This window comes from Anser brachyrhynchus, assembly GCF_964034855.1.
Source record: "Anser brachyrhynchus genome assembly, chromosome: 10".
NCBI classification, from domain to species: domain Eukaryota; kingdom Metazoa; phylum Chordata; class Aves; order Anseriformes; family Anatidae; genus Anser; species Anser brachyrhynchus.
In genome coordinates this window covers 11,797,244-11,819,944 of record NC_137705.1, presented here as the reverse complement: position 1 = coordinate 11,819,944, position 22,701 = coordinate 11,797,244, and the positions used below count along the sequence as shown (strand labels likewise).

At 44.9% G+C, this 22,701-nt stretch overlaps 1 protein-coding gene and 1 long non-coding RNA gene across 6 annotated transcripts in view; one reads left to right on the top strand and one right to left on the bottom strand.

Moving 5' to 3' along the window:
• Window positions 1-22,701, top strand: part of MGLL (monoglyceride lipase) — a 100,822-nt gene that overhangs the window by 35,368 nt on the left and 42,753 nt on the right. The window contains exons 1-3 of one of the 4 annotated variants that reach the window (XM_080606110.1): window positions 1,537-1,654; window positions 2,606-2,750; window positions 22,592-22,698. In XM_080606110.1, coding sequence (XP_080462236.1) covers window positions 2,620-2,750; window positions 22,592-22,698 — 238 coding nt within the window. In that variant the 5' untranslated portion in view covers window positions 1,537-1,654; window positions 2,606-2,619. Of the gene's footprint in view, window positions 1-918; window positions 1,655-1,702; window positions 2,062-2,605; window positions 2,751-22,591; window positions 22,699-22,701 lie in introns of those variants that run through there. The other 3 variants (XM_080606109.1, XM_080606108.1, XM_080606107.1) reach the window with 3 other exon arrangements.
• Window positions 2,761-22,701, bottom strand: part of LOC308200402 — a 57,829-nt gene continuing 37,888 nt past the window's right edge. Inside the window, exons 4-5 of one of the 2 annotated variants that reach the window (XR_013955595.1) lie at window positions 9,376-9,526; window positions 2,761-6,940 (exon numbers count right to left, since the gene is read on the bottom strand). This is a non-coding gene — a long non-coding RNA (uncharacterized lncRNA). Of the gene's footprint in view, window positions 6,941-7,255; window positions 9,527-22,701 lie in introns of those variants that run through there. The other variant, XR_013955596.1, reaches the window with a different exon arrangement.

Below are 22,701 nucleotides of genomic sequence, written 5' to 3'. Positions count from 1 at the left end.
GCTGTAGGGAAGCGTGAAGTGTTCCTGGCTGATAAACTGTGCGAGCTGGGGAAGAGGGGTCTTCCCTTCTTTCTTCTCTTTTTAATCCATTTATTATCTGATCTGCCTCCTTTAAATAAACAAACATGCCCTTGATTCTCCCAGCTCTGGAGCTGACTGGTGATAGCTCTTTAATACCACCCACCCCTGCTCAGCCGGTAGCTGGCCTAGCAAATTATACACCTCCAAGTACAGCTCCCAGGGCTCTGGCCAAGACCCCATCTGACCTAAATCTTGCTCATTATAAGCAGCCATAAACGTTTTTTGTTAAACAATAGCACTTACAGGAATATGTAATTTTTCTTTTGCAGTTTATAACTAAAGCCCCCTCTAGGGCATTTAATATAAATGACACTGAACGAGGAAAAAATCTGCTTTTGATTTCCTTTTTATTTTTTTGTATGGTCATCTCAGAGGTTTTGCATTTATTGTTATTATTGTTCGCATATATTTCTTTCTTTCCTTCAGCCTTTGTTCAGAGGTTTGGACTTATTGAGCACATTGCCTAGCTTTAAGAAATATTGCAAAGAGCTGCCTCTTCTTAAAAAGCCCTGAGACCTGTAATTATATGTAGGCATCTAAAAATTAAAGTTTATATTATTAGCATGACGAAACATAAAAGGCCTGAACCTGTACTCTTAATACAAACAAATTGAAAGCACTCAATAAACGCTAAGCACTTACCAGTATTAAATGACAAAACTCAGTATCTGGATGCCTTTGGGCTGGGAAGCTATTTCAACCACGGGGAACCTTGCTGCGACAATTTTCATAAGCAAATGTCATGTGCCATAAAATATATCTCCAATTATACAGCTGTAACATATGTATTGAGTATGAGCTCTGGTAATTAGCCGCGCTACATCTGGCTAAATGTTGGATTGTTAAACCGCTTTTACGCACCAAGGGTGCAAACCAAGGTGCTCGGGTGCTCCTCCGAGCCTGGGAGACCCGATCTTCCTTGCATGTCCCATCTGCCCCCAAAATTTGGCTTGAGGACCGCAAAGGGAGGTCCGGGCTGGGGATGCCCGGGAGCCCCTTGGGGTGCCCCCCCCCCCCCAGCGCCCCCTGCAGGGACAGGGGCAGGCGGAGCCCCGGCGGGGGAGGCCGAGCCGGTGAGGAGCCCCCCGGGCTGGGCAGCCCCTGGGGAGCGGGGGGGGGGGACCGGGGGGAGGGAAAAGGGGGGGAAAGGGGGGGTACAGCCGCCGGTGCCCATCGCGCTGCTCCGCTCCTGGAGGGGTGCTGGGGGCTGCGAGCCGAGCCGGGGGGGGGAAAGACCTGGGCTAGAGTGGGTGCTCGGATCTTTCCTCCTCCTCCTCCTTTTCTCCTCCTCCCCTTTCTTCCTCCTCCTCCTTCTTCTTCTCCTCCTCCTCTCCCCTTCCTCCTCCTCCTCCTCCCTCCCTCCGGGCAAGTTGGGCTGCACCCGAGGCGGCTCGGCGGCGGGGCTCGCCGGGATAAAAGGACCCCCCCACCCCCCGCACCCCCCGTCCCTCCATCCCTCGGCTCCCCCCCCGCCGCCGGGGCCGCGACCCCGCCGGCGGCAGCAGGCAGGAAAGTTGCGAACAACCTGCGGCCGCAGGAACTTTGCGCGCTGCTCCGGCTGCGTGCGTTCAAGGTGCCTTTGATGCGTGCAGCAGCTTCTGGAAAGCGGGCTGCAGCTTTTCCCACCCGCCAGCCCTCCCTCTCCCCACCCTTCCCCTCCCACTTCAGCCCGCACACGCGATTTGTTTGAGGGAGGGGAAGGGGGGGGGAAGAGGAGGAAAAAAAAAAAAAAAAAGTGATGAAATGAACAAGAAGTGGTGAAATTACCCAAGCGACTTTTCTCAAAGAGAGAGAGCAAAGCGGCGAGAGGAGCGGCGGCGAGCCCCGCGCAGCCCGCCCGGCACCGGAGCCCCCCGGGGGGGCTGCGTGCTCGGGGGGCTGTGAGAGCGGCTCGGCAGCGAGATGCGAAAAGCCTCAGCTGTTTGCCTCGCCATGCCGGCTTCCCACTAGAATGCAAAGCCTTGCACAGGATGAAAACAGGTTCGTTTCCATTTCTGCTGGGAAATGTTGCGCTCCCCACCGCCACCACCTTGCTGTTGGAGATGCCGGAGAAGATCTTCATGATGAAGCAGAGCCCTCTGCTGCGAGCCCTCCGCTCTTCTTCGGAGATGTTGAGACAGAGATAAATCTTTTATGCAGCTGTCTTTTCATAGCTGTGGCGGTTGCCGTACAATCTGCACTTGATTGCAGCTAAAATATTCTTTTTAAGATCCGTTTCACAAATAAACACAGATGGGAGAAGTGGGAGAGGCTGAAGTAGTAATGGTGGATTGATCTTCCTTCCTTCCCCCCTCCAGTGTCCTCTCCCCAAATGTGAGCCTTTTCTGAAGGCAAAATGCTCTCTCTGTTTCAGTTTTAAAGCAGGAAAGATCTGGGGGGGCTGTTTGGATGGGGCTTTGGAGGGAGACTTCCATCAGTGGTGCTTGCCTTACTGACCGACTTCCCTGAATGTCCGTGGCTACCAAGCCTCTGTCTTGCCTTCACCTGTCTTAAAGTATGTCTTGTTTCTTCCAACACCTTGCAGGTCATTCCTCCAGAATGCCAGAGGAAAGTTCGCCAAAGCGGAGTCCTCAAAACATCCTCAAAACATACAAAGACCTGCCCCACATCATCAACGCTGACGGGCAGCATCTCTTCTGCAGGTATTGGAAGCCAGCAACAACCGCCAGGTGAGCACTTTCAAGCAAATGCTCTTTTTCACTATCAGTAAATAAGACTCTTCATGTGATTATTATTTATAGCTTGGCTGGCACGCCAGGGCTGTGTGCATAGAGCTTTACAGAGCCGCTGAGAAGAGATGCCTCTCATCTGAGCTCCTACTGTAAGGAGTGTATTCCCCAAACCTTTACTGCCTCAAGTTCGCCTTACAGATGTGAACCAGAGTTACTTGAGCACAGCTGGCTCGGTTGGCAGTTTCAGTATGCTACAGGGTGGCACACACAGGTGGCTGGTGCCTACCAGCAATGAACAAGTGTCTCCAAACTAATAGCACAGGCAATCAGGGAGGGATGAGACGATGGCTTAGTGATGTCTACTCTTGTTAATTTTCTTACTGTCAACAAATAAAAAATCAGCATCTGCCTTCAGTTTGGAATCATTAAGGTTGGAAGTTTGAACAGTAATAGCAGAAATCTCAGAGCAACAGGCAGGATTTGGTTTGACTACATTGCTTCTTGACTGCCTTTTTTTTTTTTAATTTATGGTTAATGAGTGATTTAAGGACCTCTCACTGGAAACTGTCTGTGATTTCAAAACTGAACTCAGTAATAAACATAGGCAAGGAATGAGATAGAGAAATTTAAATAATGTCTTTTTTCATAATTTACATAATCCCCTTACTGTAATGGCTTTCTGTGCTTATTATGTGCTGATTGTGGTCTGCTATAGAAAGCTATTTGTGTTTCTCCCATAGTTATTTATGATCGTTCTTCTTTCTGCCAGTATCTGCTGTAAGATTCTGGCTTGACATGTGTTTTGCTACCACTTGTATAGGTAGCTACTTTACAAAAGTCTGGATGTTGTTTTATTGTTTTCTTTTAGTTCAAGCCAACAGGAAAAGCTATGTTGATCTTTTTAAATTTAAGTTTAAACAACTAATAAACAGTTGCAGGAAAAGTGGTTCAAGTGGTTCAGGAGTTCCACCTTTTCCTTGACCACCCAGTAAGTCAGACAACTTCATGCACGTCAGCCTGCAGCTGTGCTGAGATGGATATGTGCCCAAGTCACCTGGCCTTGGGTTTTGTGTCTGCCTACTGAAGGGGCAACACGAGTGGCGTACATTTGGGTGGTGGCGAGCACCTAAGCAGTGTATGCTGCCACCTTGTCCCCAGGGAGCAGCACTGTGCAGCCACCCCCCATAGCTCTGTTGCACCACTTGGGCTCTAGGACATGGGACTTGGCTTAAGATCATCCCCATTAAGATCGTCCACAACACATTTTATAGTAACCTCTAATCACTGCCTTTCAGAAACACAGAGGAAAGTTTTTGGCACTGATGTTTTACATATCCTTTGCACCAGCCTGGAGATTTCCTCTACTAGAAAAAAAAAAAAAAAAAGCTATCAAAACAAGCTTCTACTGTGAAATCAGCCTGTCTCATATTGTAATGCTAATTAATCATTAACTGCCCACAATGTTCTTCACCCAGTAGTGGAACTGCTTTCTCTTTTCATGTTTAATTTCTTAGCAAATTAGTAGTGAGTGGAGGAGTCTTTGATCAAGAAATGAAAGGCTGATAAAGAACTGAGAGTTAAAACTTGGTGTCTAAGTCCTCTGGGTAGTTAATTTTTTTAGGGCTCTGTGCACCAAGCAGTTAATTGAGAGAGCTTGCCCTAGTTTTGTAACAACAAAAGTAGATGGGATCAGTGTTGCTCATTTACAAGTGGTTCCTAAGTGTGTGTCTGTGTGTGTGTCTGTGTGTGTTTGCGTGTTTGTGTTTAAGGAGGGGGCGTGCTGTTTATTATTAGCTCTTTTGGCATTGTTATGTATGAGAGAGATTGGAAGTGACTGAGCAGCGAGTTAGTGCCTGGATTCTACAGTCAAGAATGCTCCCGAAGTGCTTTGATAGGCAAACCAAAAATACATTTTTTCCCTCTCACTTTTGAGAAGCAGCTCAGCTTTTTTCTGCTTCATATGTAGAAGCTTGGCAACTTTCATCTGATTTTAAATGTTCAGCAAAAATGATCTATATATATATGTATAGGGAGAGAGAGACACCTCAGGGGACTTTTACTGGCCGGTTACAATTATTCTGTTTCAAACACTGAAGGTAATTCTTTCAATCTTCTAACTCAATTGTTGATTCGGGTTGAAATCTTAACACTAATGAAGGACGCTATAACAGTCAAACGGTGGGATCTTGCATTGATCCATTATGCATCTAGTCCCAGCCAGGGCTGCAGAAATACCTTTTCACTGCAGATGCCCAAAGGTTATCATTGACCTGGCTTCAATTAGAACAGAACTTACCATCCTTGTTCCACCCCCCGGGGAGAAAAAAAAACGGGATATCTGCCAAAGGAAAAATTAAAAAGTAGCACTAGCCTGGGGTTGAAGAGCAAACAATGGCTAGGCGCTCTCTGAGAGTGGGGCCAGCCAGCAGACATTGCCCTTCAGAGCTGGCGCTTCTCTTTTATCTCCTCAAACGGGCCCACAAAGGTGGATAAAGGCTGTGCCGGACTAATGTGCTGTAGCATTAAAGAAAAAAATGGTTTGTCAGGAAGACGGGAAATTTTGTAAGGCTCTTTTGCTTCGCGGGCACAAATATCCAGGCTCTGATCCTGCGTGGTGTTGATCCGACTGATCAGCCCGTGCTGGTGCACATATGGACGCTTTGTTGTAAGTGCCACCGAGGCCAAGGTTGTGGTGCGTGTGAAAGGCACCTATTGTGAGTTCCTCAGCAGGGTCTGCTTTGTTTCAGAGGGGGATTTAGGTGATTACTTCGCAGGAAGCTGACACACAAAGGCACTCAGATGTCACAGTGATTAGATGGGGTAGATAAGAGTAGATATTAATGGGACTAAGGAAGGGGAGCGACAGTGTTTTCGCTTCTTTTTGGGGTGGGAAGTCAGCCCCGAGAGGAGAGCTGTGGACGGGGTGTCTTGTACTGCTTGCTGGCGGCAATGCAGGTGCAGCTTCCCTGTCCAGCAGCCCTGCAAGCTACCCTACTTGTTGGGCCAGTTTCAGCCGAAAATGTAATTAAGCGGTTGTGCTGATTGTGGCTGGGAGGAAAAGGTGGTTCTGTTCTGGTGTCGTTTTCTTCAGTCGTGCCAAGAGCAGGGTTTGTGGAGCATGATAGCAAGTAACTGGAACGGGGAGCTCACCCATGAGCACAGAGCTTAGGGTCTGGGGAGGCAGAGTGTTTTCAGGATGGTGTAACGTTGTTTGGAGGAACTAAACTGGTGGTACCAAAACAGGCTGATCTCATGCCTGTGGCGTGTCTCAGTAGCTGAGGAAATCCTACTTAATGGAAACGGTGGAATGGAAATGGTTTTTGTGTAAACAAAAACAACAGCTCCATGCAAGGTTAAAACCCCTGCCACCACCCTGAGCCATCTGAGTCAAAACATGAGGTAAGAGGAGGTGAGGAATTAAGAAACCGTGCTCTGTTCCCAGCTCTCAGACAAAGCTGCTAAGAATAGAGGTGGGATGAGGAAGGGGAAGGAAAGTCGGGAGAAGTCAAGATATTTCCTTTGAGGCCCCAGAAGGGCTTGGAGAAGTTCAGAGATGACCTTCTTTTCCTCTCTGCTCTGTATCCTCGTAGCCTTCTCTGGATGCTTCAGCTGCATCACTGCCTAGATAAGTACAAACAGTTTGTGCTGGGGCACTTGCAGCCCCTCTGCGTGACCTCAAATGAACCCTGTGAGATTTGTTGACCCAGCTTAGCTTTTGAAAGGTGCTGATAGCCTGCAGCCACCGTTGACTTCAGACAGAGACAGCGATGCTCAGCTCTCGCCCTATAAATAAGGATAAACCAGTTGCTCTAGGTTGGACGCTCAATGCTTGAGGTGCTTGCAGTGAGATGTTTTTGAAAATGTGGTTTCCAGACATCCTCATATCTGAGCTTCCTCATCAGTCAAACAGAAATCATTATCTGGCTAGTTAGCACGATGCTTGTGTGTCTCCCCACGTAGGGGTCTCTAGGAGCACTTAGATGATTGCTGGCAATTGAAGTACGCTGCCCGAGGAGGCTGCCTGAAGCCGAGACACATGTGCAGGCCACATATGTTTTCCTGGCTGATCGTTAATGTACAGTGAAATGGCGTGGCTCAACTTTAGACACTGTGACCATGATTTAGGTGGACAGAGTGCAATTGTCTGAGTAAACACTGTCTTTGTTGGAGTTGTCTCAGTTCTACACCTGCAAAGTGTGATTAAAAATACAAAATGAAAGAAACAAAAACCACCCTCTTTTCTGCTTTTTTTTTTCCCCTCAGAAATGCCTGTCATTCTTTCGACTTGCTAGCAATAAAAGAACAAGCCAATAAGGAGAAAATATATTTTTCTCTTCCCGAAGGACTTTGCAGAAGTGCCTGTGGTGCAGAAATACAAACTGCCTTTATATTTGAACTGGCCCTTATACTGTGAATATTGCTTGCTGATTTTGGCACCTCGTTATCAGCATTTCCATGGCATTTCCAGAAGAACAGCACTGCTCCCAGCATGAGCAGATGACAAGGCTGAATTTGACTTTCAGACCCTTCCAAAATGACTAAAGAAACTGAAGTGAAGTCAAAGCAAAGGAAACCGAGTCACTAATTGTAACGTCTCTAATTATACTGTGCTAGTCTCTAGAAATACTTGCAGGAATTTCTAATTCGGTGCCACTCTAGAAGAACACTTTTGTTTGTGCTAATGAGGTCAACTTCAAACTAATGCATAAGGGCCAAATTTGTGTGGTGCAAAGTGACTGATGTCAGCGTCGTCTGTCGTAGGATGAATCGAGCTCTGTGTGTCTGATCACATCATACACAGTGCTCAGGGGAAATAAGAGCTTTTTGCTTAACGATTATCATTGTCGAACCAACATTCCAGGATTCTTGTGCTATATTGTTATCGCCTGAGTTTATAAAGCCTCCCTTTTCCAATTCACCAGCTGTATGCGTTCCTTAAATTATGTTCTCTTTGCTCTATATGACTGTCTTATTCACTGTGAATGGGGGCAAGCTTTCATGATTTCTTGTGCATTTCCAGGGGGTGGGCAAATTAATAAACCAGCTTCACCTAAGAGGGATGCTTTGACAGATAGGAGAGCAGCTCTGGTTCTTGCTGTGGGTTCTTCCAGCAGCTTTCCTTAATAGGATAGGTTCTTTTCAGTCCCTACAGGAATATCTGACAGAAGCAAATCTGCTTTTGTTTTTTCCATGGAATCCAAGGAAAAAGGCAAATAACAAAGAGAATAGCAGTGGTTATTAAACTGCCACTTTTAGTCATTGCACTGTTGGATCAGTTTCTAAGCACAAATGTGCAACTTTCCTGCAGGACAGTGCAACTACATGCGTGCTGGTGTGTGGGTACAAGGTGACTTTAGGAGTTCCTTGTGGTTAATCTCTAAAATTTTATTAAAATTTCATCCTGGTACTGACACGACAGTTTTGGCTCTCTCTGCCGCTAACCTGATGAATCCTTGGAAACTGTGCTATCCAACACAGTCAATGTCAGAGGTAGAGATAGAGGAAAAGAAGAAAAACGATTCTGAGATTGTGCTGAGAACCTAACTTTCTGCTCATGATTCTGCCAGACACTGAAGGCTGAGAGAATGTTGCTTCTCTGGTGCAAGTAACTAAATTCATTTGAATTGGATTACGAGTGTGGTGATCAGTACTGGCTTTGTACTGTGACCCAATAGATGCCCTACCTGTCCCTCCAGGTCTCTAGCCCGAGCAGGCCAGGCCCTGCACTGGCTCTCTGCTTAGCCTCTGTTGCGTAAATTTCCTTCATGACATCAAACTGGGAGCACTTTAAGCCAGTTAAGTTTTGAGGGTGGTGCCATAGCTGAACTTGACAAACTCATCAACTCTATCAGTCTTCTAGATGCAAGAGCTCTTTCCTTCACTAGCCCAAGAAATATATAGGTTTACATAAAATAATACAAGCAGTTAGACACAGTTCCTTGCCTCAATTTCTTCAGCACTCTTGAACATCCCTTGGGAACACAAAACAGCTTTTCTAGATCATCACAAACACATCTACAAGAGTTGGCTGGTAGAGTTGTATTGGCTAGAAGGGGGTATTTTTCTGGATGCCAGTTGCAGAGAACTTGGCCTGTGTCTCCTTGGAAGTTCCCCTCAAGCTGCTGTGGCTTTGTGCTTTTCAGAGCCAGCATCTGATCTTTTTGTTCTTCTAGGGAAATTGCATTGTTCTAAGAGCTGTCCCTGCAGACACATTTGGCTGAGCTGCCTTCCCTAGGTCCACGCATCCCATTGTCCTAATGTGCTTTCATTGAATGGAGCCATTAGTGTTTAACAACCTCCCATTGTTGCTTATCCAAAAGATGTGACACAACTCTGATAGCAAATGGCTGATTCTCCTTACCCTAAAGTATCCAAAGAAATACTGTTCCATCCTACTCATAGATTCATTAAGTTATGGTTAGGCTGATCCCTTGCCTCATCACAACCCGGAGTTACACCCTTGACTATACCCATACATCCCTGCCCCTACTCTGCCAGCACCAACACTGTGACACTCTGTCAGTACTGTTTATTAACCTACAGTGAGGAAATTAGCAGCACCAGAGTAAAGTTTCTGATGATATTAATACCTCGAGTAATACCATGCTCCAAGAGTACTTACACTGTAATGACAGAGACTCCCCTTCTGTGTGATATGCACTTGCTCTCCAGCCAGGATCTGTCTTCATTTCCGTGTGGCATGCCCTCACTTGATGATGGGAGCCTCTGAATCCTCTGAATCTGAAAGTGGTGGCAAAGGCATATTGCTGGACCTAGAAAATTTAGTAACAGAAAACAGAATACAGAAGTCAATGAGGAGCAGAGAACAGGCAAAAAACACAGTCAAGACTCTCAATTGCCAATGGCACAATGATTGGAAATTTAAATAATTGGACCCTTAACTTCTCTGTGCTTTTGTTTCCTCATCTAAAATTGGGTATAATCATACAGGTTAATGATGTAAGCGGGGTGACAGCTTGTTGCCAGAGAGTAGATTATTCATTGGGGTTTGGTGGTTGAAGAGTGATTGATGTTTGAAGAGAGATTTAAAAAATCTGCTAAGTGATGCATTAGTTGTTCTCGGCTTTTCAGCTACAAGTAAATTGCCTCAGCAGCAATCCACTAAAAGAAAGAAGAGAGAAAAAACAAAAAAAAGAAACAAAATATTGACAACTGGTCTAGAGCCAACCATTCAGCGGTAATAAGGTAGTGATCATTTGCTCCAATATTGTGTATAGATGGGCAAGGAGAAAATGTACAAACTACTACAGAGTTAATAAACAAGAAAGATTACTGAGCTTTTTCAGCCACATATGTGTCCTATGCTAAAAAGAGTTTGCTCTGTATGTTTTGTCTCTTCCTTGATCAAGCTTGCAGATTGCAGAGTGAGGGAAAAAAAAATAAACCTTTGGCCCTTTATAGAGCAGAAAGTTGGTTAAATTTGTTCTAAATGTCAGCAGGTTAGCTAGTTCACCAGCTAGAGAGACAGGTTTATTTTTATTATTCTTCAACGTATTTTTTACTTTTCTTATTCAAAACAATCTCAGTAAGGCTTCAAATTCACTTGTCAAACTCCAGAAATCTTCAGTAGCTTAATTTGCTGGGCTAAAGGAATGAGGAGTGATAAGGAAGCAGTAAGTAATTAAATTGCTTTGGAGATAACATCTAGCTGACTTAATGGTTAAGCTTTTTCTTTTTTTTTTTAGTTTTGTGTGAGAGCTAGTCTACAATATTTGGAGTAATAAAAACTGTGCTCTGAGCAGCATGAGCAGCATTCATAATCTCATTTTATTAAAAGAATATTCAAGGGTCAGCCTTCAGTCATCATCTGGCCCTCTCCAAATGGTTTTAGCGAGGAGCACCAAGCATCTAAAACCAGGTTGTCCTGAAAATGCACAGACCATCTTACTGACATGATTAGCTGCCCACAGGTTCATTAAGACAGAAAACTTTTTAGAAATTGTCATTCTCTTTCCAGGTTTGCCATGTCCCTGGGTGCGTAGCACAGGACTGGGGCTCAGGGAAACCATGGGAACACTTTGGCTCTGCTGCTGAGTTCCCACTGACTGCTGACCCTAAGGTTTTGCCGCACGCTGTGTGCCCATCCCTGCTGCTGGCATGCTGTGTTGCTGTGAGCGAGGCTTTTCACCTCTTGTGCTCAGTTTACGTGGCACTTGGTAGGAAGGGTCAGCCCTTGCTTGGGGCAGGGTTGCAGGCGAGAGGACCTCTGGAGGGTCCCGTTCAACTCTGAATTACGTGGCTCTACAACAGGCACAGCTGCGCACTTTGTAAAGCATTCCGGGTTTTATGAATGAGGAGTGTTGTACAAAAGCCAGCTGTTGTTATTATTTATGCTATTTATTTACTGGTCACATTTCTCTGCGCTGAGGGATGGAAAAAAAATCAATCAGCAGATTCACTTTGTTTATATTCAATTTCACTTTCAGTGTTTGGAGAATGTTAATGTGCTAAACACTACTCCTTCCCCTAAAGCCCCTGGTTTTACACAGCCTGTAGAAACATTGCAACATTCCTAGGCATCGGTATACATTTCTCTTTTGAAGCACCATGCAACGGTTCTGACCCCCAAAGCTTTGCTTCTTGGTCTGTGCATTTTCCTGCTGCTTTAGGAGAGGTGGTCCCATCACTCGGCACAGCTAAATGTAGCATCAAGGCTTGTTTGAGTTTTGCTAAACGCCAGAAGTTTTCAGACATGCCCCTTTTGTTCCTGCCCCTCCCCAGTTATGTGGGCAGTTGGAGAACCTGACTGAACAGAGCTGTCTCCCTCCCTTGCCATGACCCCACATGCAAAAGCTCAACCCTCATCTGAGACCCCGCGTCTCCCACGCCTGTGGTGATGCAGCTGAGAAAGCTCTGCCCGGGCCCACTGCAGGCTGGAGCAGATGCACGCCTTGTGATCCCACAAATGGTGGCTTGGAAGTTGGCAGAAGGGATGCTCAGGAGGAAAGACTGAGTGCCTTCCCTGCTGCTCTCTCACCCATCAGCTCTGGCTCTTTCTTTGCCAGCAACACAGAGGAGCCGGAGCCAGGCTAGTAGTGGTGGGGTTAATAATTCTGGTGTTAATAGTGTTTGGTCTTGGTATTGTTGAGGCTTTAAGAAATGGTCCCAAGTACGTGGTACTTTTCTGTTTCTGGTGAAGCCATCCACAGAAAACAGAGCGTTCCCGCAGCAGAATAACAGCTTGTGGTTTAAATAAATGTTGTTATTTCTGCTTTGCTGTAGGTGTACATGTATGTTTTGGTTCAGTGACTGCCAGATACTGTAAATGAGTATTGATTTCCTTTTCTATTTTAAGCTTTTCTGCAGAAAAGGCATCCCACATGCCTTTAGCTTTCTTTGCCTCTACCTAAAGCGATTGCAGCCAAGGATATATCTGACTAAATACCTCTTCATTTCAGTATTATCAGTCATCCTTATTTCAGCAGTTGCACCCCAAGTTGTCCAAGTCCTCCTTCAACTTCTGGAGTTTAAAGCTATTATATCTAGCTACTTTTTGAGAGCAAATCAACGAGAGTGTTTAGACGTGGTGGCAAGCTGTCCCTGATTCACATTGGTGTGGCAGCCCTCCCTGCCATACGGGACACAGCCTGGGAGCTGGAAATGAAAGAGCATTTCAGGAAACAAGCCTATCATAACTAAATTCTTTGGACAAACATGCTATCTCAGTATGACCAAGAAATAACACAGACCTGGATTTGGCAACTGTAGGCAGAAGTTTCTTTCCATTTGTTAGCTTGTAAATCATCCGTAGGTAAACTATTGCACCTCAGCTGCATTTCAAATTTACATTGGTTCGAGGCATGAATAAATGTTTCAGCCTTTAAAGCACATGTTCCAGCAATCACTGCCTTAGCAGGATTACTGTGTGTCACGTTTAGCTGTTTACTTTCAACTTTCTTTCATACCTCAGGTCTATGGCAAATGTGGAATACTAAATTAATTGGAACATGCTCAAAGCCTTGGCAAACGCTTTGCCTGTGACATTACTAATTTCCCAGAGGAATAGTTCCTGATATTGATTTTGACAGAGCCTGTAAAACCTCTCTCTGCAAAGGTTCTTCTCATAGCTTGGCGGGGCTGGAGTGCAGCTCTGGGATGTGCCGAGAGAGGATTATTCAGTGGAAATTAATGTGCTTAATCTCAAAGTATGCTAAGATATATATAACTGCTTTCTGATTAAGAAATCAATCCTTGAGTTTCTGTCTCTGAGTTTATGGGCTAATTCCATGCTGACTTTTGGAAAACCACACAGAAAACAACTGGGTATTTGGAGACTCATGTTATCTCTGACATCCAAACTGGAATTTTATAAGTGTGCAGGAAGTAATCAAGAGCTCCTGAGCATGTTATGGTGGTATTGCCTGGTACAAGCCACGCTATCAGGTCTAAGCATTTCAGGGAATTGAAGTTTTACGTTTTGCTTTAGACCATGGCCACACATGGGATTTGTACAGTCAGGGCTTTATTAGAAAGTAATAATAGCATGCTGTCTCAGGGTCACAGGACAGCTACAGTGTCATCGCCTTTCTCACTCCTTACTTATTCACAGATCTCTTCAAAGCTAGTGGAAGATTTACCCAAGTAAGCCCCAAATGCCTGATCAAAGTACTTCGGTTGTGCAGTTTTTGTTACAAGAAGTGGCTTGGAAACACTCTGATCCTTTTGTGCCAAGTGTGCACTTTTCTGTTTCTTCCCTGTACAGGTGCCAGTGTAATGACCTGAATCATTCCTCTAATAACTGTTTCAGTATTGTTTGTCATGAGTTTTCTGCTCCATCCACTCCCTGAAATAACAGTTTGGGACTGGAGATGATTAGAGCTACGGCTAGAGTCTAAGACATGGATGATCCCGTTTTTAAGAGCCATTGATTCTGTGGGGAGACTGGCAACGAAGAGCCCCTTGCTCACATGAGCCCAGGTTCAGACCACAAATGATGTCCAACTCCTGGCTCAACCAGAAGTCCTCACCTTGATACAGGAATACTGCAATCTAACCCTATCTCCTGTGCTTACGTAAAAAGGTGAGATTAAATTGTCAAAATGGGGCTTGGTTGTAACATCAAGAACATTCTTGCATGGCCTGAACTGATCCCTTAATTAAGCACACCTTCCCTTCTAGAAAGCCTGCTTTGTCTTCCCGGGTTGAGTTGGATGTGTCAAGCTACAAGCTCAGAGCATCAATAAGGAGCGACTTGCACTGTCACTGGAACTGGTGGGACTGGTGCTTGGGTATGCCCGGACTGCAAGTGAGCTCAGTAACAAAGAACAGTTTTTACACAGATACTCTGAAACAGTCATACCTTTATACAGAAAACCCTTTTTGTTCAGTGAACAAGTTTAGTGCTCAAGTGGTGAGCGGAGCTGAGTTTAAGCGGTAGCAAGCATGCAGTAGAAATCTTTTGGCCTTTAATTGCAGCTCTTGTGCTTTGGAAGGACAGTCCACTTCAACACACAGCCTCTCTTTTTTCCAAGGGTTCATATCACCAAGCAGTGCCTGCACTTTGATTTCAACAAGAAACTGCTACAAGACTGGCTAAACTCTAATTTTTGTCCCTTTGCAAATCAGTAGAGGCTCAGTGCAAGCCCAGGAAAGAGGAGGGGGAGACCTGCAAGAACTGTTCTTGCTCTTACTTTCCATTTCTATTTCCTCTTCAGGAATCATGGTCCTGCAGCCATCTGCAGTGGTTTTGCTTCCCAGTGAAAATTAATTTTTAATAAAATTAGCAACAAGTCTTTTATTTTTCCTGATTTCCAGGTGGATTTATGTCAGAAACTCTTTTGCTTCTTCGAATATTCCCCATCCTCACCCTAGAAGTAATCTAAATATTTTGGGTGTGACTTCAGATTGACTTGAATTTTGCAGCTGATGTCTCCTCTTTGAATAATGTTTTGCACAGTCTTCTGAGAAAGACACCGAATACTTTGTGCATGCATCCTTGTAGCTCCCCTTGGAAGATATGACCTCCATTTTATCTCCCCTGTGCACAAGGACGTGCATGGGGCTGCCCTTTGCACTGCAGACGGGCTGAAGCAGAGCGAAGTACAGCGCTGGACTGTCTGATCCCAGCCTTTCTCCCAGCCTGGCCCAGCAGCAGTTGTGCCAGGGCTCACCTCAAGTGATCCCTGCCTCAGTCATGTGAGCGATGCCTACACTTGTCTCTTTGGAAATAGAAATCATAATTCATCCTTCAAGGATTCCTACACTCTGTAGAAGGGCAGCGGCAAGAGGAAAGCGCAGCTCCAGACCAGAGTGCTTGCCTGTCTCGCACATTCAGAGCAGCGGGTCTGCCAGGAACAATCCCATCTCTGATATCAAAGTGGGGGAGTGTCTCCCCGAGGCAATCCCCATAACCCTAGGATCCATTCACTTCAGTTTTATTCAAGAAAGGGGTGGGAAGATCCTGCCTATGAATTTCAAATTACACACCACACACTTCACCTCTGATCTCAGCCTTGTGTACCCTAAAATACTACTTCAAAGCCTCCTTGAAACAGAATGCAGCTGGTCAGAAGCGTTAACTTTGCAGAGATCTGTCCGGAGCTACGCAGTTGCAAGGTTCAAATAATTCCTCCCCTCCCACCTCGCCTGAAGTTTCCTTCATCTCTTTTCCCTATATTAGACCACTCATGAGTTATTTGCGGCGGGGGCGTGCTTTTCAAGGAGCTACAATAAATCAGCATAGGCTGTTACACCACATTGTTTTGTGCTGGCTCTGGCTAGATCCTGTTGAGTCTTTTGTTTTGAAATATGTCTGTACTGCCCGGTTCTGTCTCTGCTCTCTTGATTTATGGTATCTACACTTTCTGGTCTTTGTTGAATAGCCTACCCATGGCACTTCTCCTGGAGGTCATGGCAGTTCTCAAATCTCCTCCTAACCCTGTTGTTGCGATTTTGAACTGCATTGTGAGCCAGGCCTGCAGACATGCATGCGAACAGCTGCTGAAGGCAAGAGCGTTGCTCACGGAAGCAGGCACAGATGTTAAGACTGAGCCCTAAGCCTCCATGATGTTAAACAGTAGGATGCTGCCCAAACTAACAGCAGCACCTCCGGGCAGGCTTGAATGGGAACTTCCAAGCCTGGATAAATGGGGGAAAGGGAGGAGGTAGTTTGCTGGAGGGGTCTGTTTTTAAATTGTCAGTTTAGGATCTGGACTGGAATGAAGCCACTGATTCTACTAGACTAAGTCAAACTACATCAAACAGAAATGTGCAGAATCCTAAATCCCCACAAGCCCTATAAAATCAAGCAGAGATGTTGTAGTGCAACCACAGCACACAGTCCTTCGACACAGCCTCTGGCACTCGGAGGTGTTTCACAGGCTGAACAGCTACAGTCTTGAGATACTGCTTGCCTCGGTTTGTCTGGAAGAGGCAAAGGTTCCTCCAAATTTAGATCCCAGGGAGGTATCCGTGCTGATCACAGACAGCTTTTGAAGATCTCCAAAGAGGGAGACTCCAGTCTTGCTACAGTGTCTCTGGTATTAAGAGAAGGTCAATGTGGACTTGACTCCAGACCATTGCTATTCTGACTTGCTTTTTTTTTTTTTTCTTGAGATTGGAAAAGTAGCAGTAGAACTGCTAGTATAAGGTAACATCATTAAACTCCAATGACAGCTGAAAACAGGTGACTGCCCAGATTATGGACCTATGTAGGCCAGCAGAGCAAAGGCTAAGGATGTGTTTCTCCAAAAAGCTGAGCAAAAGAGCAAGCAAAGCCCTTGAGCTTAATGAAACATGCCTCCTTGAAACATGGGCTGGAATTAGGAGCAAGGTCATTGCCTCCTGTGCCTTCAGAGGGACATAACTCTGCGAGTTTCCTGGAGACAGAAGAACAGCATGAAGGGACACACCTGACTCCACCATAAATTTTCCTGTCTAACCAGACACACCAGCCTGAATATTTGGCTAACTGCGTAGGTCACAAGTGTGCACAATGTGAGAGAAACTCCCATAACTTTTTGTAATCCCTGCCCACTGCCAAGTTCTGCCAGGGTCTCTTAGGGCTGCAGGTCACCTCAGAAAAAATAAAAAGCGCAAAAGCTGACTCAAATGACAGATACAGAGACTTCAGGTCTACACCCAAAGCAAGAGGCTCTAGAGACCTCCGGAGGAGAGATCACCCATGTCTTTTCCAGCGAAAAAAAATCATTCTTCATTACATGTTCTTGGAAATGATTAGCTGGAAGTTTCCAAGAAAGAGGTCATCTTTAACTGAATACCAAGGGTAGAAAATTGGAATTACAGTTAAATCTTGACAAAATTGCAATCTGCTGAGTGCATAATTCTATTATAGAGAAGGCAAAGGAAAGGATTTATTATATATAATCTTCATAATCAGTGAGGACTACTAACCCAGCTAACGCAAGTGTACATACCTATAATTGATTTTCTGTGACAATATCCTGTAGAAGCAAAATAAACATAAACAACACTAAATTTTTAATAACTTTAAAAGGTTTGTGATCAACTATTCTGTTCCTTGTCCAAAAATGTCACCAGTGAAATGTTTTTGATAAATAAGTGTTCATTGTTCGCCGTATTTCTAGGAGTCAGGCTGATGCTGCCTACAAGGGAGTTAATAAATCAGTTGGAACAAGACAACCAAACCTAATGCTCACTTTCAGTGAGCCAGTGATTTTCTGGCAGCCTCACTAACTCAGAGCTTTCCTATCGGTTAATTTAAAAAAAATTACTTTAGGAATTTGGTGTCAAGTATTCAAAACTACAAAAATCAGATGTTCTTTGTTAGACTTGATCTGGTTCTAGCAAAAACATACATAATATCAAATGAATGCATGGTTGCCTTACATAGAATAACATGGTATTAGGTTAAGTTGCAAGGGCCTGGTTCAGGAAATCACTTCCGCATGTGACTAAATCAGTCCTAACTCAGAACAGCATTTATAAATCCTTTTTTTAAAGTTCAATCTTGTACATTATAAGTCCCACTGACTTTCATGAGTCGAAGGGAGTTTCCTGAGGTTAAGCAAGTACTTAAATACTGTTATGAAGAGGGATGTTTTCGAATGGGGTGGAAAAGATTGAATTTTTTGTATATGCAGTCATAGGAAGCTTGTCTTCAGTTCTTTGGTCTAGTCCCAGTGTTCTGGGTTATTTTCTGGCAATAAAGGAGCATTCTTGGGGTCCCACAGAAGTATCTCAGTCCCCAGAGGACACGATGTTAAGATCATAGCATCCTGCTCACAACCTTCCACATCTAGTTTGGCTTCCACACGATTTTTGTGGCCCTGTCTCAACCAAGAACAAGCAAGAACATGTGTCTTGCACCCTAGCAGGACCCCAGCCCTGAGTGTTGTTCCTGGCCTCCAGACGCCATAGCACATCACCTTTCTGAGTTTTGTTTTGTTTTCTCTATTGAACCCTGCTTTAAGAGAGTTCTCGCTCAGTTGTGTAAGCCCTGTGCCACCATTTGTTTTTCCCTCAATTCTTCTTTTGCAATTGACTGTGGAATTACATCTATAAACATTCGTACTGTTGCAACAGGGCTAAGCAGGGGTGGCAACATGTGCCCGGCAGTAAAGGTGGGACCCTCTACAACTGGTTCTGCTCTTGCACCGGTGCCCGAATCCCTGCCCTGCAAGGGCTGCTCCCCACGCAAGAAGGCAAATATTGGAAGGTGTGTGGTAACAGTGATGAATACGCAAGGATCAAAAGCAGCTTAAAGTTTAGATCAGCTGGTGACCTCTCCGAGAAGTAGGATGGAAAAAAAAAAAGCATTCCTCTGTTGTTGTGCACACCGCCTTTGTGCCATAGCCTGACCTCTACCACTCCTACTTTCTACTTTCCTCCCTGGTGCAGGAAAGCATGTCTGCATGTGTCCTGCACTGCCTGCACGCGGGGCACCTCTGGGTGCTGCTTGCTCAGCAAGGTGCTGCTGCAGCACGGGAGGACTGATAGCAGTCATGGACAACCAGCCCAGTGGAGATGTGGGAGCAGGGGCTGGTCACTGGTATACACCATTACCTCCTGATGGCAGATCAATAAACGCAGCCCGTAATTGAACTGAATGGTAAAAAAAGACAAATATTGTCCTGCCCGCTTGTTGTGCTAAGTAACCACATCTGTTTGCCAAGCTATGCAGTACCAGGAGACAGAAACCTGCAGGTTTCCTCCTCCTGAGCTAGGGGGAGGAGGCTAAGGGAAGGGCAGGGATCTGTGAAAAAGGTTGCTTTTGCAAACAGCAGTCAATAAAGCTAGTTTCATTTAATATCCATAATTGCTACTCCACTGGTTGCTTACTGCAATGCGGATGCTTACTCACGCTCCAGATTACACCTTGGCTTTGTGTGAAGACACACCTGTGGAGTGTGGGGAAATTGTGCTGTTGTGTGATCAGGTGCATGCTAGGTGCTTTCCTGAGCAGAATTCAAAACAACGTTTTGGCAGCATTTCGAGATATTTAGGAATTTGGTTCCTCCAGCCAAAGCCAGCTGAAGCATCCAAAGATGTGTCAGGTGGCCCTGCCTGCGGTTAGAGACTGGAATTCATGGGTTCAGGCACGGGTCAGTCTTTACAAGAATTGCAGAGTGTGAACAATGTTTTCTACCTGAGATGTGTGTGTTTGCAAGGATTTCACTGGTGAAATTGCAAGAGCTGAAGGTGAAGAAATTTCTCCCCAGGATCAATTTGATACATGACCAATACACAAACCTTGCTTAAACAAAACTTACAAAGGTATTGCAGTCCCCCGCCCCCCCCCCAAAAAACAAACAAACGAAAAAAAAACCCACAAACACCACACCTTAAAACCTGCTGGGTTTCTGTATTAATTTTAAACGACTTGCAGAAACCCCTCTGCTGAAAGCAATCTCTGATATTCCGTGTTTCTTTCTTCCCAGCCATTGCAATAGGAAAGAGCAGGCTGCGATACAAGAGCAGGGGTGTCTGCAAAAATGTTTACATACAGTAAAGAACTGCTGTCAGTCAAACTAATCACTCGCTGTATTTTCATGCCAGCTTGCCAGTGAAAATATGTGCACCACGTATTTGCTATACTGCCTTCAGGTATTTTTTGCCAAATCTAGACTTGTTTTGCAATGGAAAATGGAAGATTAGGGGAAAGAGCTAAATCCTTCAATCCTGGCTCCGATGATGCTCAGACTAACTTCAGTTTTCCAGGTCATTGTGTTTGATGCATGGCCCCCTGCATAGAGACCCTGAACCTGGCCCCAGAGACCTGTGTAGAAGTAACCTGGGTTTTAGTCAGTAAATCTCCTACTTTTCGTTACACAACAGCAAAACAAGCTACTTCTGTGTGGACATAACAGTTTGGAAATTTCACTCCCTGTTTATGACACCACGTTTTCATGGGACAAAACTTTTAAAAGTGCCTAAGTCATCTTGACAGCTTCTGCCATTAGGGATCTTAAGGCACAAACAGTCTCGGGGAATTTTACTCAGTATTTTGCTCTATTGTGTAACGCCTGACATTTTTCATGCTAGAATGAGAGGAGAGGTTGCAGGAACACCTTGCTGCTTTGAGGAATGGAGTTCTTTCTTTTCTCACTGGTTTCACAGAAGATGAGGGGGCTGAGCATCTAGCAGGATGCTGTCAGGCGAAGTCGTGGTGCTGCAGCAGTGTGAATGAGAGCAAAATTAGGGCTTTGCTGTCAGGGTGATGAAATAATAGCAAGCATTCCCTGGCAGAGTTCTCTTCACCAGCTTCCCATTAGGTTTCATTCACTTGATGCATTCCAGTGCATACATTCAAATCATATTTCTCTGAGAAATGAAGGGCCATATGCACTCAGCCAAGCCGCACCTTACTCCCTGTGCCGAGTCAGCAGAAAAAAAAAAAAAAAGAAAAAAAAAAGGTAGATCCTGTAAAGAGTAACAGAGGGCTTAAATAAAACCCCGAGGAGAAAAGCTGCCAAGAGCCAGGTAGCAAGAGCTATACATCAGAGAGACTCAGCCTGACTGATTCTGTTGGATGTCGAGGTGATGGGTACATAGGAGTCTTCTCTCACATTTCCTTAATTTCTCCATCAGAGTCCTGGGCATGCAGTGCCATTGCTTGTCATACTGCAGAGCCCGGAGCATGCAGGTTAGCAGCCCAGCTTTGCTTCATGCTCTGCTGCTGCGTTCCTTAATGTCTGACAGATCTGTCAGCCCCAGACCTGGGGACTGTGGTGTGTGGTCTCTTCGGGTCACCCAGGACCAGAGCTGAGATCTCAGACCATTACGCCTAGGTGGAGGCAGAAGCATTTAGACAGGGACTGCAATTTTCAGGGACACATATAGAATAATGATTCACTGTCCCAGCACTGGCTGGAGTCTTTGCTGGGCTGCCTGTGTCTAGGAGAGGTGAGACATGCAAAGCTTGGTGCCTCTGCTGCAGAAAGTTAGTATTCTTCACTGTCTTTCAGCAGTCTTTCCATCTCTTCAGCATTTGATTCTATAACTATAGGTGTTGCACTCTGAAAATCAGTCTGCCCGGCAAGTCCACTGATAACATGACAAATCTATTGACAAGGGAGGGTGACAGGGGACAAAATGACTGCTCCACACCGATTGTTTTGAAACCTTCAGTGACACTAAAGAACATTTGTAAGGCACAGGAAGTTAAATATGCTACACGGCCTAACCTCACCCTTGTTAATTACTGTTAGATGCCAGAGCATCTTTGCATTGCTTTTTTGCAAGTTTGCTCTGTAAAAATCCTTTTGGTTTCGATGGGTGCTTTCAAGTTGTCTAGCATGAGAAAATACTTTGAAGCAGGTGCTAATCAAAGAGCTAGAGCTGGAGTTTCTACATCACTCACATCTTTTTAAAGTTTAAATATATAAAGATCAAAGCAGCTTATTGCAGTGAATACACTGTCTAAAAATGTATTCAAAACCTCAATCAAAATAAAGTTGAGGAAATCACTAGCTGTAAACTGCTGTCATTGCTTTGTGTTGTCAATTCGTCTAATGTTTCTCTGTTAATGTACTGAAAATGTCTAACCTGTAGCCTTCAGACTGTTTAGTGGTTGCTGATGTTCCAGTGACAGACAGTACTTGTAAACGAACAAGTTCTGTTTATGTTGCTAAAGCCAGATTTTGGAAAGTCACTTGTCAAATTCAGCAAAAACTTATGTAATCACGTTGCTACTTCTGCTGTATTTTTACTACAAGTCTGCACAAACTTTGCCCATTAAAAACACTGGGAAGGTTCGTTCAACTTTAGTCACTCTTGATGCCATTCCAGTGAAAATAAAGCATCACTGGCACAACTGGAATATTTGAAGATAAATATTTGTATAGCGTCTTTCAAAAATAAATGTCTATTAGACTGGTTATTTTCTTGATCCCTGGCTGTAGTTGTAAAGTGGCTATGTAAAAGTCACTTCAATTGCCAAAGTGAAGCAACTGTTTTGGGGTAGAAACTGCAATGGTAAGAGTACCAGAATTGGGGTCAAAAGATAAAATCCCAAGCTCCAGCCAAAGTTCTGGACTCTGCTCGAGACTTGTTTAGCTAAAATTTCATCTTTAAGAGTGTTCAGTAGCATGAGACATCCGCATCTCCAACCTGTAGCAGATCACGGTGGCAAACAAATCAGTAAGTTTGTCCCATGTGCAGCTGACCTCCATGTGGTCTGTCCTGCTACGACCTGGTGAAGATCAGGTCGATGGTAGGTCAGGATGGCAAGCTGCTTTCCCGTGTTAAAACCCACCTCAGCCATCATTTACTTGCCTTGTACTTGCTGACGTCTGAAATGCTGTTGCTAAATTGAATGTGCTGTTCTTGCTTGCAGCTCTGAAGCCTTTGTGCATTGATTGCCAAGCTAATGATTTATACCTTAATGCTCCATTTAGGGCCCTCGTGTTTATCGCTCATGGCGCTGGGGAACACTGCGGCCGTTACGATGAGTTGGCCCAGAGGCTGACAGAACTTAACTTGTTTGTATTTGCCCATGACCATGGTG